We start from the raw sequence: 14133 nt of genomic DNA on the forward strand, positions 1-14133 counted from the left end.
AACATCAAACTTATGTAACTCCTACCAAACATTTACACCCAGATTTCTGTTTCTGCAGAGGAGCCTCTGAGAGTCACAGGCAAAGTCAGCGGAACTGTGAACGGCATGGAGCTGAAGGACGCTGACCTCCATTCCTACGTGCTGACCGTAGAAGGGAGGACTTACACCGCCATCTCCCGTATGCCGTCCCAAATCGGGTACGACATCCAGAGCATCACGGTCTTCGGCACCGGAATCGCCTGGCTGTTCGCCAAAGCCGTCGGCGACGTCCCAAACGGATTTGCCCTGACGGGTAAGGAAGATATTGGGGTTCTGGAAGTCAGTAACATTGGTGTCATGGGTCTAGCTTTTCGGTGGCTTGTGAAATTCCCCAGATCTAGTCTGTGCGGCTTACTGAATTTGACGCTAACTTATTTTGATGACTTTCATCGTTTTAAGATTTTATGGGATTTTATTGAGGCTAAATCTACATTTTATAAAGATAACGTGACAGTAAAATATCTATATAAATTATCGAGAAATCGCGGAATAATCGAACTTAAATTGTTATTCTAAATGGCTTTTTACTCTTAATGCATGATAAATACCACAGGCAAAACTGGCAGAAGAGTAAGCTTACAAAACTGGAGAGAGAGAGAGAGAGAGAGAGAGAGAGAGAGAGAGAGAGAGAGAGAGAGAGAGAGAGAGAGAGAGAGAGAGAGAGAGAATGGTAATAGCTCTTTTATACAGTTACAAAAACATATTAAGGCATGCGTCTTCTCACTGTAGATTTAGAGCTGTAAGAGAACAATGCCTTCAAGAATTGGCAACTTACTTGAATGGAATACTACTTGACTATCACGTGGTAGATGATCCTCCCCTTGTGGATTCCATCACAAGTAGTTTATAGGATGCTCAAGATTATCACTTGGCAGGTAATCCCCAGCCCTTGTGAATTCCATCACCAGTTTTTTAAAAGTGGCTTGATTATCACGTGGCAGGTAATCTCTTTCCCCCCCTCCCCACCCTGTGAATTCCATCACCAGTTGCTGAAAAGTGGCTCAAGATCTTCTCACAATTGCAGGATTTATTTAAAAGATGCTGAAGACCTTCTCCCAATTTCAGGAGCCATGTTCACTCGCACTGCGGAAGTCGACTTTCCTCAGACGGGCCATCACTTATTCGTACACCAGAGATTCAAGGTTAGTTTAGGCGTGATATTAAGCTAAAGTTAATACATAACAACTCAGGATGATTTGAGATTTACACAGGAAACTTAAATGATCCAAATCAAAACTCGTGCCTTTTGGAAGGGTAGTATATAGTTTCTAATCATTTCAGTTTAAGCCAAATTTGCATTGAAACATTCAGGTCTTCTTCTTCTTCGGTTTCATCTTTGTCCATTTCTTTATGGGGTGTCTGTTTCCTACCGGCCCTCTTTCTCCACCTTCCTATGTCCAATGCATCCTGATTTCTTAATGAACCTTTTTTCTCAAACATGGCATTTGTTTTCATCCTTCCATCTGAACTTTCTAGCTATCCTCTTCTTCTTCTTCTCCTTTCTCCACCTTCATACTCTTCAGAACCCTTTTTTGCACACATGTTCTTGCTCTCTCTTCTTTCCTGGGCCCTCTTCGATAATTCCCTAATTCCCTTTTTTTAATTGTTCCCCTGATAAATAAATTTCTGATCCTATCTTTTCTTGTCATTCCACATATCAATTTAATACAATAAACAAAAGACTAAGATGAGCCACATCTCACTCCTTCTGTAAATGGTCATTTGACTTGCCATCTCTTTCGTAATTTAGAAAAAAGAAAAAAGTATAGCCTTAGAATACTGCAGGATGTGCATATAATTCGTTTCTGTTCTCCGGTCTTTTTGTCCAACCACTGCAACTTACTCATTTCACTGTCTTAAGGTAGAAAGTGTCTTAATGCTTGACGTTTTTGTAATTTTGCCCATTTTGCTTTTTAGCCTTTTACTCTACCTTTCTTCCATCTTGCTGTGCAACAACTCCACCTCCTCTTCTGAATAATAATAATAATATAATAATAATCTAAATAATAATAATAATAAATTAATAATAATAATAATAATAGATAATAATAATAATAATAATAATAATAATTAATAATAATAATAATAATAATATGTTTTATTGCAAGTAATTGCTGCCTCAGCTGTATTGATTTTATATAGGTTCTTATCTATTTTCTTCATATTTTTTTCTCTTAGAGAAAACAATAGAGAAAAACCTATATAAAACAAATGGAGCTACGGCACCAATTACTTTCAATAAATCATGTTTAAAAGAGGGTTTACTTCCAGCATACAACAATAATAATAATAATAATAATAATAATAATAATAATAATCATTGTCTTCAGTACTAAATGGCTGGAAATGTCATAGTATTTGGCTTCAAAACCCAATTTTCATAAATCATATTCATCATATATCATGTCATTCAGAGGCGATACAAAATATTGTGAGATGGCTGTTCTTTCATCAGACTAGTAAAGTGGACGTGTAAATGAATCATTTATGAATAATTATGAATTATCATTATCACATTATCTCTCATCCTCCTCCACATCTCCCCCACAGGGACTAGACGTGTTCAACAGCGTGCAAGTGAACACCGAAATCACTGGTTCCGTTCCAACCGTCCCACTGGGTTCCAAAATAGAAATGGACGCTTTCAATGAAGAGTACACTAGAGTTAAACCAGGTAAAGTTGAAATGTTTGAGAGAACATCTGGAAATAATTGATCCCTGGTCCCTCTTTCCCTTCCGAGAGCAACCAGATTCGCTGAACAGCAACAGCGCCAGTGTGCGGTAAATGTGCCTCACTCGTCGAACTTCTCCAACAAAGTTCCAGAGGTCCTTTATTCCTCCTCACACCGCTGGACTGTGGAACAGCCTCCCAGAGGATGTCGTGTGATTGGAGCTTCAGAAGTTCAAGCCAAGATGTAGTGCGTTACTACTCAAATAATACTATTCTCTTTGCATTTTAATATATTTTCATCTATCTATTAATTAATTTTTTCTTTTTAATAAGTGGGATATCTTCTTTCTGCATTTCCCTTTATCTTCTCTAACTTCTGCGTAATGAACATCATATTCTTTGGAAGCTTGAATTTCAAGTCAATGGCGCCTTTAGTGGGCTTGTTCCATGTGAATAGGGTTCATCTACTGAATAATAATAATAATAATAATAATAATAATAATAATATAAGTAATAAAATAATAATAATAATAATAATAATAATAATAATAATAATGACAACAACAACACTTTAGCCTCAGTCTGGCTTACTGGCATGCTGTCTGGTCTGGAACTAACTACCTCTACCTCTTAAACTCAAGTCTGGCTCTGGTAGGCTGTGAGCTCTCTATTTCCCAACTAATTTCTCCAATAACCTCTCCCTCTCGGTTGTTCCAGGTCAGATCAGGGCCAGGTCAAGTCGAGTTTTTCGCCTCCAGGGACAAACAATCGACACGCCCTTCACAGTCGAAACTACCATCGACTTCGACGAGTGTCGCTGGAGACCCAAATCCAACGATCTGAACACTGTCAGACTCAAGGTAATTTTGTATATCAGGTGTTTCTGGAATTATTTTAATTCTATTCAATAATTTATTAATAAGATTATTTTAAGTCTTGTTATTGATGTCGAATGAACACCATCGAATTTAGAGTCAATTTTGGTTTGTTCCACATGAATAGCGCTCGTATTCTGAATAATAATTAATAATAATAATAATAATACAATAATAATAATATAATAATAATAATAATAATAATAAGAATAATAATAATACTAATAATACATAATAATAATAATAATAATAATAATAATAATAAATACATGTGATTAAATAAATAAATGAAATATTGTAATAGCCTACCCTTATTCAATAAACGTTTTCTATATTGACGAAGCTTTAATTCTAGATCAAAGAAAATAGCTATTGTTGGTAAACTATGTTATATTTTCGCTCACTAACCATACCCATATTTTCCTCGGTAAAATTTAATTCCATTAACGAAAAGCACACTTTGCTTGAGAATAATCAAATAAATCATACAAATAAATATATTTTAATTTTTTTCGACATAAGGCATCATTTTCAGGTTAAAGTACTTTTCCTTTATTGAGGAAAATAAAAAAAGGCAAATAAAAGAAGCAGAACTATAATTAAAGTGTAAAATATAGTCTCTATGTTTTAGTGGTTAGACCTATACATAACTGATTAGCTCAAATAAATAAAATAAGTTCCAGTAGACTTTTAAAGCCAGTAATGAAATAAAATGTTCACAGATAAATAGGAAAAACTCGCGAGTACTTGATTTAAAAACAAAATCTCTTAAGTAAAGATACCTACTATACCAATTGACAACACTGATAAACAATTGAAGAGCGCAAAACGCCGCAAAGAATGCCGTAGTCCCCTTGAATAAGTGCTGGTAAGAGGTTGGTTTACGATTGTTGCGATGAAAGTGCCCCAGCGTCTATGGGTACAAGTGGTGTGCAGATTTAGCACAGGAAATGGGAAGTTTGTTGACACAAGCGACTCCGTAAACATCAAGATGGCGTCAATCTTCGAAACATTTTTAGTTGTAAGTAAAAATTTCTAAAGCGTTTTGGTGAGATTTCCACTGCCGTAGCCACCCTTTTCACTACCCTCTGTTTAAATCTTAAAATTTGGCCTTAATTTCTAACTTTGGAGAAAATACTTACTTCGAAAGGAGAGTAGAGGTCTTTAGCTCCGTTTCTCACCAACAACAAGTCGCGACTGATGCCCATCTCCGGTGTCAGGACGCGTTATAATGTAATTTTTCGGAGGGTGGCAAGCGTTGAATGTAGGTGGCCTGTTTGGCCTGCTGTGATGTTTTATCCTAAGCCTATCAGTGAAAATCTCCATATTTTCAGGTTGCCGAGAATATCTTCATTCAGTACGACGCTCCAGAGCAGATCGTCCGTTATGCTCTTTCTGCCAAGGTTGCCCCACTCGAAGGTAGGTCTAAATGAATTTGATTTTCAATAGGCCTAGTTGTGAACGTTTTTAGTCTAGGATTGATATTTTAATCTCTCACCTTTCACATCTGCATTCACTGTCTTCCAAGTCACTTTATGTTTATCTCTAAAGTCCCCTGTTTGTACTTACACTAATACTTCATCGGTTTACATCCCTTTTCCACTCATTTCTTGTCCTTTATTCCTCACACCGTTGGACTGTGGAACAGCCTCCCTACTGAGGATATAGTGCAATCTCTTTTCCTACTAACTGATCTCCTCTTTCTCTTATTTCCCATTACCTTCTGTCACTTTTTTCGAACGGTCACCATGTTACTCTTTGGAAGCTTGAATTTCAAGTCAGTGGCCCTTGTGGTGGGGTTGTTCCATATGAATATGGTTCGTCTTCCCTGAATTAATTCTGAATAATAATAATAATAATCATAATAATAAAATAATAATAATAATAATAATAATAATAATAATAATAATAATAATAATAATAAACTGAAAGAGATGGCAGAAAAAAGGCTAAGAAGCAAGAAAACAAGGGAGGAACTCAACGAGAAATACAAAGTACAAGAAAGGGGATTAAACAACACAATAGAAAATGTAAAACAGAGGCTTAAGGCCAAAGCACATAAGATCCAACGGTACATGAACAGGAATAAGGGATACCAACAGAACAAACTATTCGGAACCAACCAGAAAAGACACTACAGCCAACTAAGAGGGGAAGACAACCACCCAGAAAATTCCCGAAGCCGAACCAAGTAAGAGACTCTGGGAAAACATATGGAGCAATCCGGTATCACACAACAAACATGCAACATGGCTCCAGGAAGTCAAGGAAGAAGAAACAGAGAGAATAAACAAAGATTCACAGACATCACGACAGACACAGTCAGACACCAACTAAAGAAAATGCCAAACTGGAAAGCCCCAGGTCCCGATGAAGTCCATGGATACTGGCTCAAAAACTTCAAGGCCCTACACCCACGAATAGCAGAACAACTCCAGCATTGTATCTCAAATCACCAAGCACCCAAATGGATGACCACAGGAAGAACATCCTTAGTACAAAAAGACAAGAGTAAGGGAAATATAGCCAGTAACTACAGGCCTATCACCTGCCTACCAATAATGTGGAAGTTACTAACAGGTATCATCAGTGAAAGGCTATACAACTACCTAGAGGAGACAAACACCATCCCCCACCAACAGAAAGGCTGCAGAAGGAAGTGTAGGGGCACAAAAGACCAGCTCCTGATAGACAAAATGGTAATGAAGAACAGTAGGAGAAGGAAAACCAACCTAAGCATGGCATGGATAGACTATAAGAAAGCCTTCGACATGATACCACACACATGGCTAATAGAATACCTGAAAATATATGGGGCAGAGGAAAATACCATCAGCTTCCTCAAAAATACAATGCGCAACTGGAATACAATACTTACAAGCTCTGGAATAAGACTAGCAGAGGTTAATATCAGGAGAGGGATCTTCCAGGGCGACTCACTGTCCCCACTACTCTTCGTAGTAGCCATGATTCCCATGACAAAAGTACTACAGAAGATGGATGCCGGGTACCAACTCAAGAAAAGTGGCAACAGAATCAACCATCTGATGTTCATGGACGACATCAAGCTGTATGGTAAGAGCATCAAGGAAATAGATACCCTAATCCAGACTGTAAGGATTGTATCTGGGGACATCAGGATGGAGTTTGGAATAGAAAAATGCGCCTTAGTCAACATACAAAAAGGCAAAGTAACGAGAACTGAAGGGATAAAGCTACCAGATGGGAGCAACATCAAACACATAGATGAGACAGGATACAAATACCTGGGAATAATGGAAGGAGGAGATATAAAACACCAAGAGATGAAGGACACGATCAGGAAAGAATATATGCAGAGACTCATGGCGATACTCAAGTCAAAACTCAACGCCGGAAATATGATAAAAGCCATAAACACATGGGCAGTGCCAGTAATCAGATACAGCGCAGGAATAGTGGAATGGACGAAGGCAGAACTCCGCAGCATAGATCAGAAAACCAGGAAACATATGACAATACACAAAGCACTACACCCAAGAGCAAATACGGACAGACTATACATAACACGAAAGGAAGGAGGGAGAGGACTACTAAGTATAGAGGACTGCGTCAACATCGAAAACAGAGCACTGGGGCAATATCTGAAAACCAGTGAAGACGAGTGGCTAAAGAGTGCATGGAAGAAGGACTAATAAAAGCAGACGAAGACCCAAATATACAGAGACAGGAGAAAGACAGAAAGAACAGAGGACTGGCACAACAAACCAATGCACGGACAATACATGAGACAGACTAAAGAACTAGCCAGCGATGACACATGGCAATGGCTACAGAGGGGAGAGCTAAAGAAGGAAACTGAAGGAATGATAACAGCGGCACAAGATCAGGCCCTAAGAACCAGATATGTTCAAAGTACGATAGACGGAATAAACAACTCTCTCCCATATGTAGGAAGTGCAATACGAAAAGTGAAACCATAAACCACATAGCAAGTGAATGCCCGGCACTTGCACAGAACCAGTACAAAAAGAGGCATGATTCAGTAGCAAAAGCCCTCCACTGGAGCCTGTGCAAGAAACATCAGCTACCTTGCAGTAATAGTGGTACGAGCACCAACCTGAAGGAGTGATAGAAAACGATCAGGCAAAGATCCTCTGGGACTATGGTATCAGAACGGATAGGGTGATACGTGCAAACAGACCAGACGTGACGTTGATTGACAAGGTCAAGAAGAAAGTATCACTCATTGATGTCGCAATACCATGGGACACCAGAGTTGAAGAGAAAGAGAGGGAAAAATTGGATAAGTATCAAGATCTGAAAATAGAAATAAGAAGGATATGGGATATGCCAGTGGAAATCGTACCCATAATCATAGGAGCACTAGGCACGATCCCAAGATCCCTGAAAAGGAATCTAGAAAAACTAGAGGCTGAAGTAGCTCCAGGACTCATGCAGAAGAGTGTGATCCTAGAAACGGCACACATAGTAAGAAGAGTGATGGACTCCTAAGGAGGCAGGATGCAACCCGGAACCCCACACTATAAATACCACCCAGTCGAATTGGAGGACTGTGATAGAGCAAAAAAAAAAAAAAAAAAAAAAAAAAAAAAAAAAAAAATAATAATAATAATAATAATAATAGTAATAATAATAATAATAATAATAATAATTTTTATTTTTATTTTTCTAATTTATTCCTGACTTTCCAGAGACTGACCCATGTGTAGAAGGTCGACAGGAATGCGGCCAGAACAGCCAGTGTGTTGTTGATGGCGACACTTTCAGGTACTATATTTCTCTATATGAAATGTAATTTGTAAATGGATTGTCAACATATTTCTAACACCAGGCTTCACGGTATCTTAGTATGTTGTATCAGCTTTTGTAGATGACTACATACTGCAGTTGATCAATAGTCTCATGCTCCAAGATTGTCTAATACTTGAGAGCATTAAAAGACTACATACTGCTAGACTCAAGTCTCATAATTCTAAGAAATAAACTTATCTTAAAACTAATATGTATATATTTCTATACTCTGTTTTTTTCCATCTGTCCGCCCGCCTACGGTGTTTGCGTATGGTAACACTGCGTCCCTGGCTTTAGATGGTTACGCTATTTGTAAGTTTTAGGTAAATAAAAGGATATCTGGGTACATTTGCAACTGAAAAGTGTTTTAATAATTTACTGTTTGCGAATTACACCGTTAATATTCGAAATAGGATATTGTTATTATTATTGAATGTAAGCTGAATGTAACTATCTAAAGCCCGGGACGCAGTGTTACCATAAGCAAACACCGTAGGCGGGTGGACAGATGAAATAAAAACGAGTATAGTTCGTTCATATTCTTAAGCAGTATTAACACAATGTTAACGATCTTGGATCCCCAGATGCGTGTGTGAACGTGGCTATGAGGAAGTGTATGATGCGACGTTGAACGAAGCAATTTGTCTGGACATCAATGAGTGTGACACCGGTCGAGACAATTGTCACCTGGATGCCATTTGCGTCAATTCTCCTGGGAGCTTTGCCTGCACCTGCAGACATGGATTCACTGGGGATGGGTTCACCTGTACAAGTAAGTCTAATGAGGAAGCGTAAATAGGTCTAAAGAGGGATTGCAAGTAAGTCTAATGAGACATTACAGTTAGGTCTAAATGAGACATTACAGATAAGTCTAATAAGACATTACACGTTAGACTAATGAGACATTACAGGTATGTCTATTGAGGCATTGCAGGGAGGTCTAATAAGACAGTACAGGTAAGTCTAATGAGACATTACAGGCAGGTCTAAAGAGACATTGCAGGTAGGTCTAATAAGACATTACACATTAGTCTAATGAGACATTACAGGCAGGTCTAATGAGGCATTACAGTTAGGTCTAAAGAGACACTATAGATAGGTCTAATGAGAAATTACAGATAGGTCTTATAAGACATTTCACGTTAGTCTAATAAAAAATTACAATTAGTTCTATTGAGGCATTGCAGGGAGGTCTAATAAGACATTACAGGTAGGTCCGATGAGATATTACAGGCAGTTCTAATGAAGCATTACATGTTAGTCTAATGAGACATAACAGGTAGGTCTAATGAGACATTACAGTTAGGTCTAAAAGGACATTACAAGTAAGTCTACCGAAACATTCCTATCTGTCATCTCCAAAAAAAACAAATAAAATTGACGATCATCTGTGATTTCTAGTCAATTTCAAAATTTTTCTTTCTATATAGTAATATTCAAATGCTTGAATTTCTGCAGCATATAAATGATAACTTAAACCTTTCCTCAGAATAAAATGAGCCTACCAGACCCAAGCTACAATAACAATGACTATTATCTAGTATTATTTATTAATAATTTTCTTTTCCCTTCCGTTACTAATTCCGAATGGATGTCATATTATTCTCTGGAAGCTTGAATTTCATGTCAATGACCCCTTTGGTGGGCTTGTTCTATATGGACAGGGTTCATCTTCTGTATAATGATAATAATAGTACTATCATACTCTCAAAATGTCTTATTTGCATCGAGAGTCACTATGAAGTGACATTTCACCTTAGTACTATCTGCAAATATTTGTGTTTGAATGATATTACATGTCCTATTAACACAAACACATGAATTTCCTTTTTTCCTTTTCATCTCCCTCTGCAGGAGAAGCGAGCTGTGAAGGAGTTCCTTGCGATCCAAATGCTGTTTGCGACCTTAGGGGAACAGTACCGCGGTGTACCTGTCGCCCTGGCTTCACCGGAGACGGTTTCTTCTGCTCCAAGGACCAAGGTGAGAATCCTACGCCATTTCATATTGGATATAGGATCTTACTTGGATAATGTTTTGCAGTCTGTCATTAAAGTGATTCGGGGACTTATTATTTCACCTTGATGATAGTTTTATACATCCCAAGTTAAATTTTTCAGCACATTGCTAGGGACTGGAACATTATTGAGATCTTGTGATGATATCTTTTAATTTTCTATTTTCATATATGTATACATATATATACAATTGTGTTCTGATTCTAGATTCTTACTAAACTGTAGATTTTCCAGTATAATGAAACAGGGGCCAAGGTGAATAGATCAGAAGAATCCCTGATTATTTAGAACAGGCAAAAGGAAATCTGTTGGCAGTAGATGGATTGTCATTAAACTGCTACTTCAAATATAACTCAGATTTACTTGCAATGGACGTCAGGCAATGTAAAAAAGATACTGAATATCACCTCACAGGAGGACCTTCCGTGGATGAACAGAGAGACTGCATAGATAACAATATCTGCAGCCCGTACGCAGACTGCCTCTACGATGATGCTGTACGTGGATTCCGCTGTGCCTGTTTCCCAGGCTACAGTGGAGATGGAGAAACCTGTACGCCAGATGGTCAAAGAGGTTAGTAATAGGATTATTAGCTTAGAGTTCTTAGGAAGTAAACGGCAGAAGTTATTTGTTGTTATACAAATACTGTATAGTCCTTTGTGCCTGCTACTGTAGAAGCTATTAGTTTATGGACGATTACTTGCTGCCACTGGTGGGAAAGCAGATTCATGTCAAGAGCTTTCCTTTGAAGAACAAGCCCGTTTTCCCTACACAGTTTTATTCTCCTCGAAACCAAATTTCAGGCAATTCTGTCTTTGGGGCCTTCCAGATTTTTTGTTGCAACCCAAGCTCATGTTTCCATTTCAAAGGTAGTTTTATAACCAACTGTATTGTAAACAATCCTGTTACTGCTGTCTTAGGTTTAGAATCTCTTCTATAATCATCTGGCTAGAAATGTTTCCAGTTGCCAACATTACCTTTGCCTTCTGCTGTTGTCACAAAATCTGAAGGATTTTAAACTGTGCTACAAGTGATGGAAACCCCTTTACCAACTAACTCAAGTCCTCTGTAAAGGAGGCTTTACATCACAGCACTCTGAGTAGTTCCATACACCTCATTGCAAAGCATAAACGTTCTGTTCAGATTAGAACAATCTAAATGTCTCTCTCCCGGGCACAGAGAGTTGTGGCACTGCGAGGAACTGCTCGCCATACGGAGTCTGTTCAGATTAGATTAGAACAATCTAAAAGTCTCTCTCCCGGGCACAGAGAGTTGTGGCACTGCGAGGAACTGCTCGCCATACGGAGTCTGCTCGAAGAAGAACACTGGGTACGTCTGCGAGTGTCTCCCCGGATTCACCGGAGACGGTTACACTTGTGACGTGTCCTCCTCGGTGACGCTACCGCCTCTGCAGCCTCCTTATCAACCCGAAGACCCTTATCCCCCTTATCATCACACTCCAGATGATTCGAGGCTACCCTACGAAACTCCTCAAGAGCCGTATCCCCAGGATCCTTACCAACAACCTGGTCACCGTCGACCCCGGCCACCTTATCAGCAGCCCGATGACACTTATGATACTTACCAAAGGCCAGAAGAGATACCAGAGTATCCTTTGCCTGAGGAACAACAGCCTGGCGAAGGGCAAGGCTCAGATAGTGGGGTAAGTGTTGTGAGATGAGTCGTATATGATAAGTTCTTTCCGTAGGTTATCTTGTCGATGGTAAACTTTACTAACATGATGTAACAGGATTCTTCTACAGTGACTGTTTCAATGTTCATATTTTAACTCCTGTGTTTGATTTGAACCATTTTGCAGGTTAATATTTAGAGGGCAATCTTTAGTATCTTGGTGCAGGAGGAAGTGTGTACATTACGTTGAAGGTCTTAAAAGATGAACATGGCTGTAGTTATTAGTTTTTGGTGATGCACAAACACACACATGAAATGAACATTTGTTTTGTCCACTGAAACCTACATATGCTGCCATGATTTGAATCTGGAGCTAACACTGAAATCTATGAATGGTCCACTTTGAACTACAGTGCTGAAATGGCATGTCATCGCATACCGAGATTTCTTAAAGCAACTTTATGAATCTAAATCTCTATCTTCTTCTGCTTCCAGTGGTCAGAACCCCAGTGCCTCTTTGGAGCTTGTTGGTGTCCAGGCACACTCCAGTACAACATTATCCACAATCGCTGTGAGCCTTCCAGCTCCCAGAGATCTGGTAAGACTTATAAGCAAGTCCTGAATAAGATTTTCTGATTCTCTTCCTCCTATACAATATCTTACAGCATCCAAGCCGTTTCATAACGGTGATAATATTTAGTTATTCTTATTACTGATCATAGCATTTGAGCCATTTTCCGTTTAGCAGTGTCTGATATTAGAAAAGTTAATTTTTCTTTTTATAAAGATGTAATTGTGCTACTGCCCTATACTGCTTCGCTTCGCCTATTGCAAACTCACAACTGCTTCCTAGTTTTGAACAAAAGTCTTTCATGGAATGCAAAATGTTGTGGAAAAGAGATATTATGTGTATGGCATAAGAAAAAATGACAGGGCTATGCAAATATAGTCCGAGAATGTGGGTTCAAGTAAGAGTTAAAAATAGATTTCAGGAAGTCCTAATCTGCGCTTTGATGGTTTTAAAGGCAGAAAGAGGGTGATTGTGCTTTCTGATTTATATGCACTAATAGGTGACAGAGAAAGCAATAACAATATTGGTAGGTATGAAGTTTCTAAAGTAAATATGGTATATAGGTATTATATATATATATATATATATATATATATATATATATATATATATATATATATATATATATATGTGTGTGTGTGTGTGTGTGTGTGCGTGTGTGAACAATACATATATGTGCATAAAATATAATACTATATATATATATTATATATATATAGATATATATATATATATATATATATATATATATTATATATGGATATATATATATATATATATATAGATATATATATATATATATATATATATATATATATATATATCTATATCTATATATATATATATATATATATATATATATATATAGATAGATATATATATATATCTATATATATATATATAGATATATATATATATCTATATAGATATATATATATATATATATCTATATATATATATATATATATATATATATATATATATATATATATATATATATATATATCGGTAATCAGCAGGGTCCATCAAACACAAAAAAGTCCATGGATTATTACAAAAACGTTTCCCACATAACTCAGTGCATCTTCAGTCTGTAAGATTAAAACATACTCATTAAAAATATTATAAATAACATTGAAATGTAAATAAAAACATAAAAAATTGAAAAAACTTAAGAATTAACTTTACTTTAAAAAACCATCACAAGAATGTGTCAAAAGTAAAGGAGAGACCCAGTGCCTAACAACCTGTTAGAGTGGAGAAGGAAGAACGAATGACCAAGACTGCAGAGTCGCAGACCTACCCAAGACTTTAGTTATGCTAGATATAGAGGAGCAGCAGATACGTTGGAGTTTAAAGACGGAACCAGCCGTTTAATGTATAAAGACTCAAGGGTGGTGAGGTAGTTACTGTGGCTTGTACTACCAATAATAGAAAAATGTTTCTTATCAACTTGAATCCTGCATATGGACGCATGGTTCCTAATATTAGAGAATTCAGGTTTGCTAATTCTCTGTCCCGTTCTGAAACTATATC

General features: G+C 37.5%; 1 protein-coding gene across 7 annotated transcripts in view; it reads left to right on the plus strand.

Moving 5' to 3' along the window:
- The window catches only part of LOC135225870 (nidogen-like), a 65871-nt gene that overhangs the window by 27452 nt on the left and 24286 nt on the right, over positions 1-14133 (plus strand). For all 7 annotated transcript variants that reach the window (XM_064265420.1, XM_064265422.1, XM_064265419.1 and 4 more), the window contains 11 exons: positions 59-292; positions 1105-1181; positions 2590-2713; positions 3428-3570; positions 4920-5004; positions 8280-8355; positions 8964-9151; positions 10234-10359; positions 10809-10967; positions 11663-12057; positions 12522-12624. In XM_064265420.1, coding sequence (XP_064121490.1) covers positions 59-292; positions 1105-1181; positions 2590-2713; positions 3428-3570; positions 4920-5004; positions 8280-8355; positions 8964-9151; positions 10234-10359; positions 10809-10967; positions 11663-12057; positions 12522-12624 — 1710 coding nt within the window. The remainder of the gene's footprint in view (positions 1-58; positions 293-1104; positions 1182-2589; positions 2714-3427; positions 3571-4919; positions 5005-8279; positions 8356-8963; positions 9152-10233; positions 10360-10808; positions 10968-11662; positions 12058-12521; positions 12625-14133) is intronic.

The sequence above is a fragment of the Macrobrachium nipponense genome, chromosome 13 (genome assembly GCF_015104395.2).
Source record: "Macrobrachium nipponense isolate FS-2020 chromosome 13, ASM1510439v2, whole genome shotgun sequence".
Lineage (NCBI taxonomy): Eukaryota > Metazoa > Arthropoda > Malacostraca > Decapoda > Palaemonidae > Macrobrachium > Macrobrachium nipponense.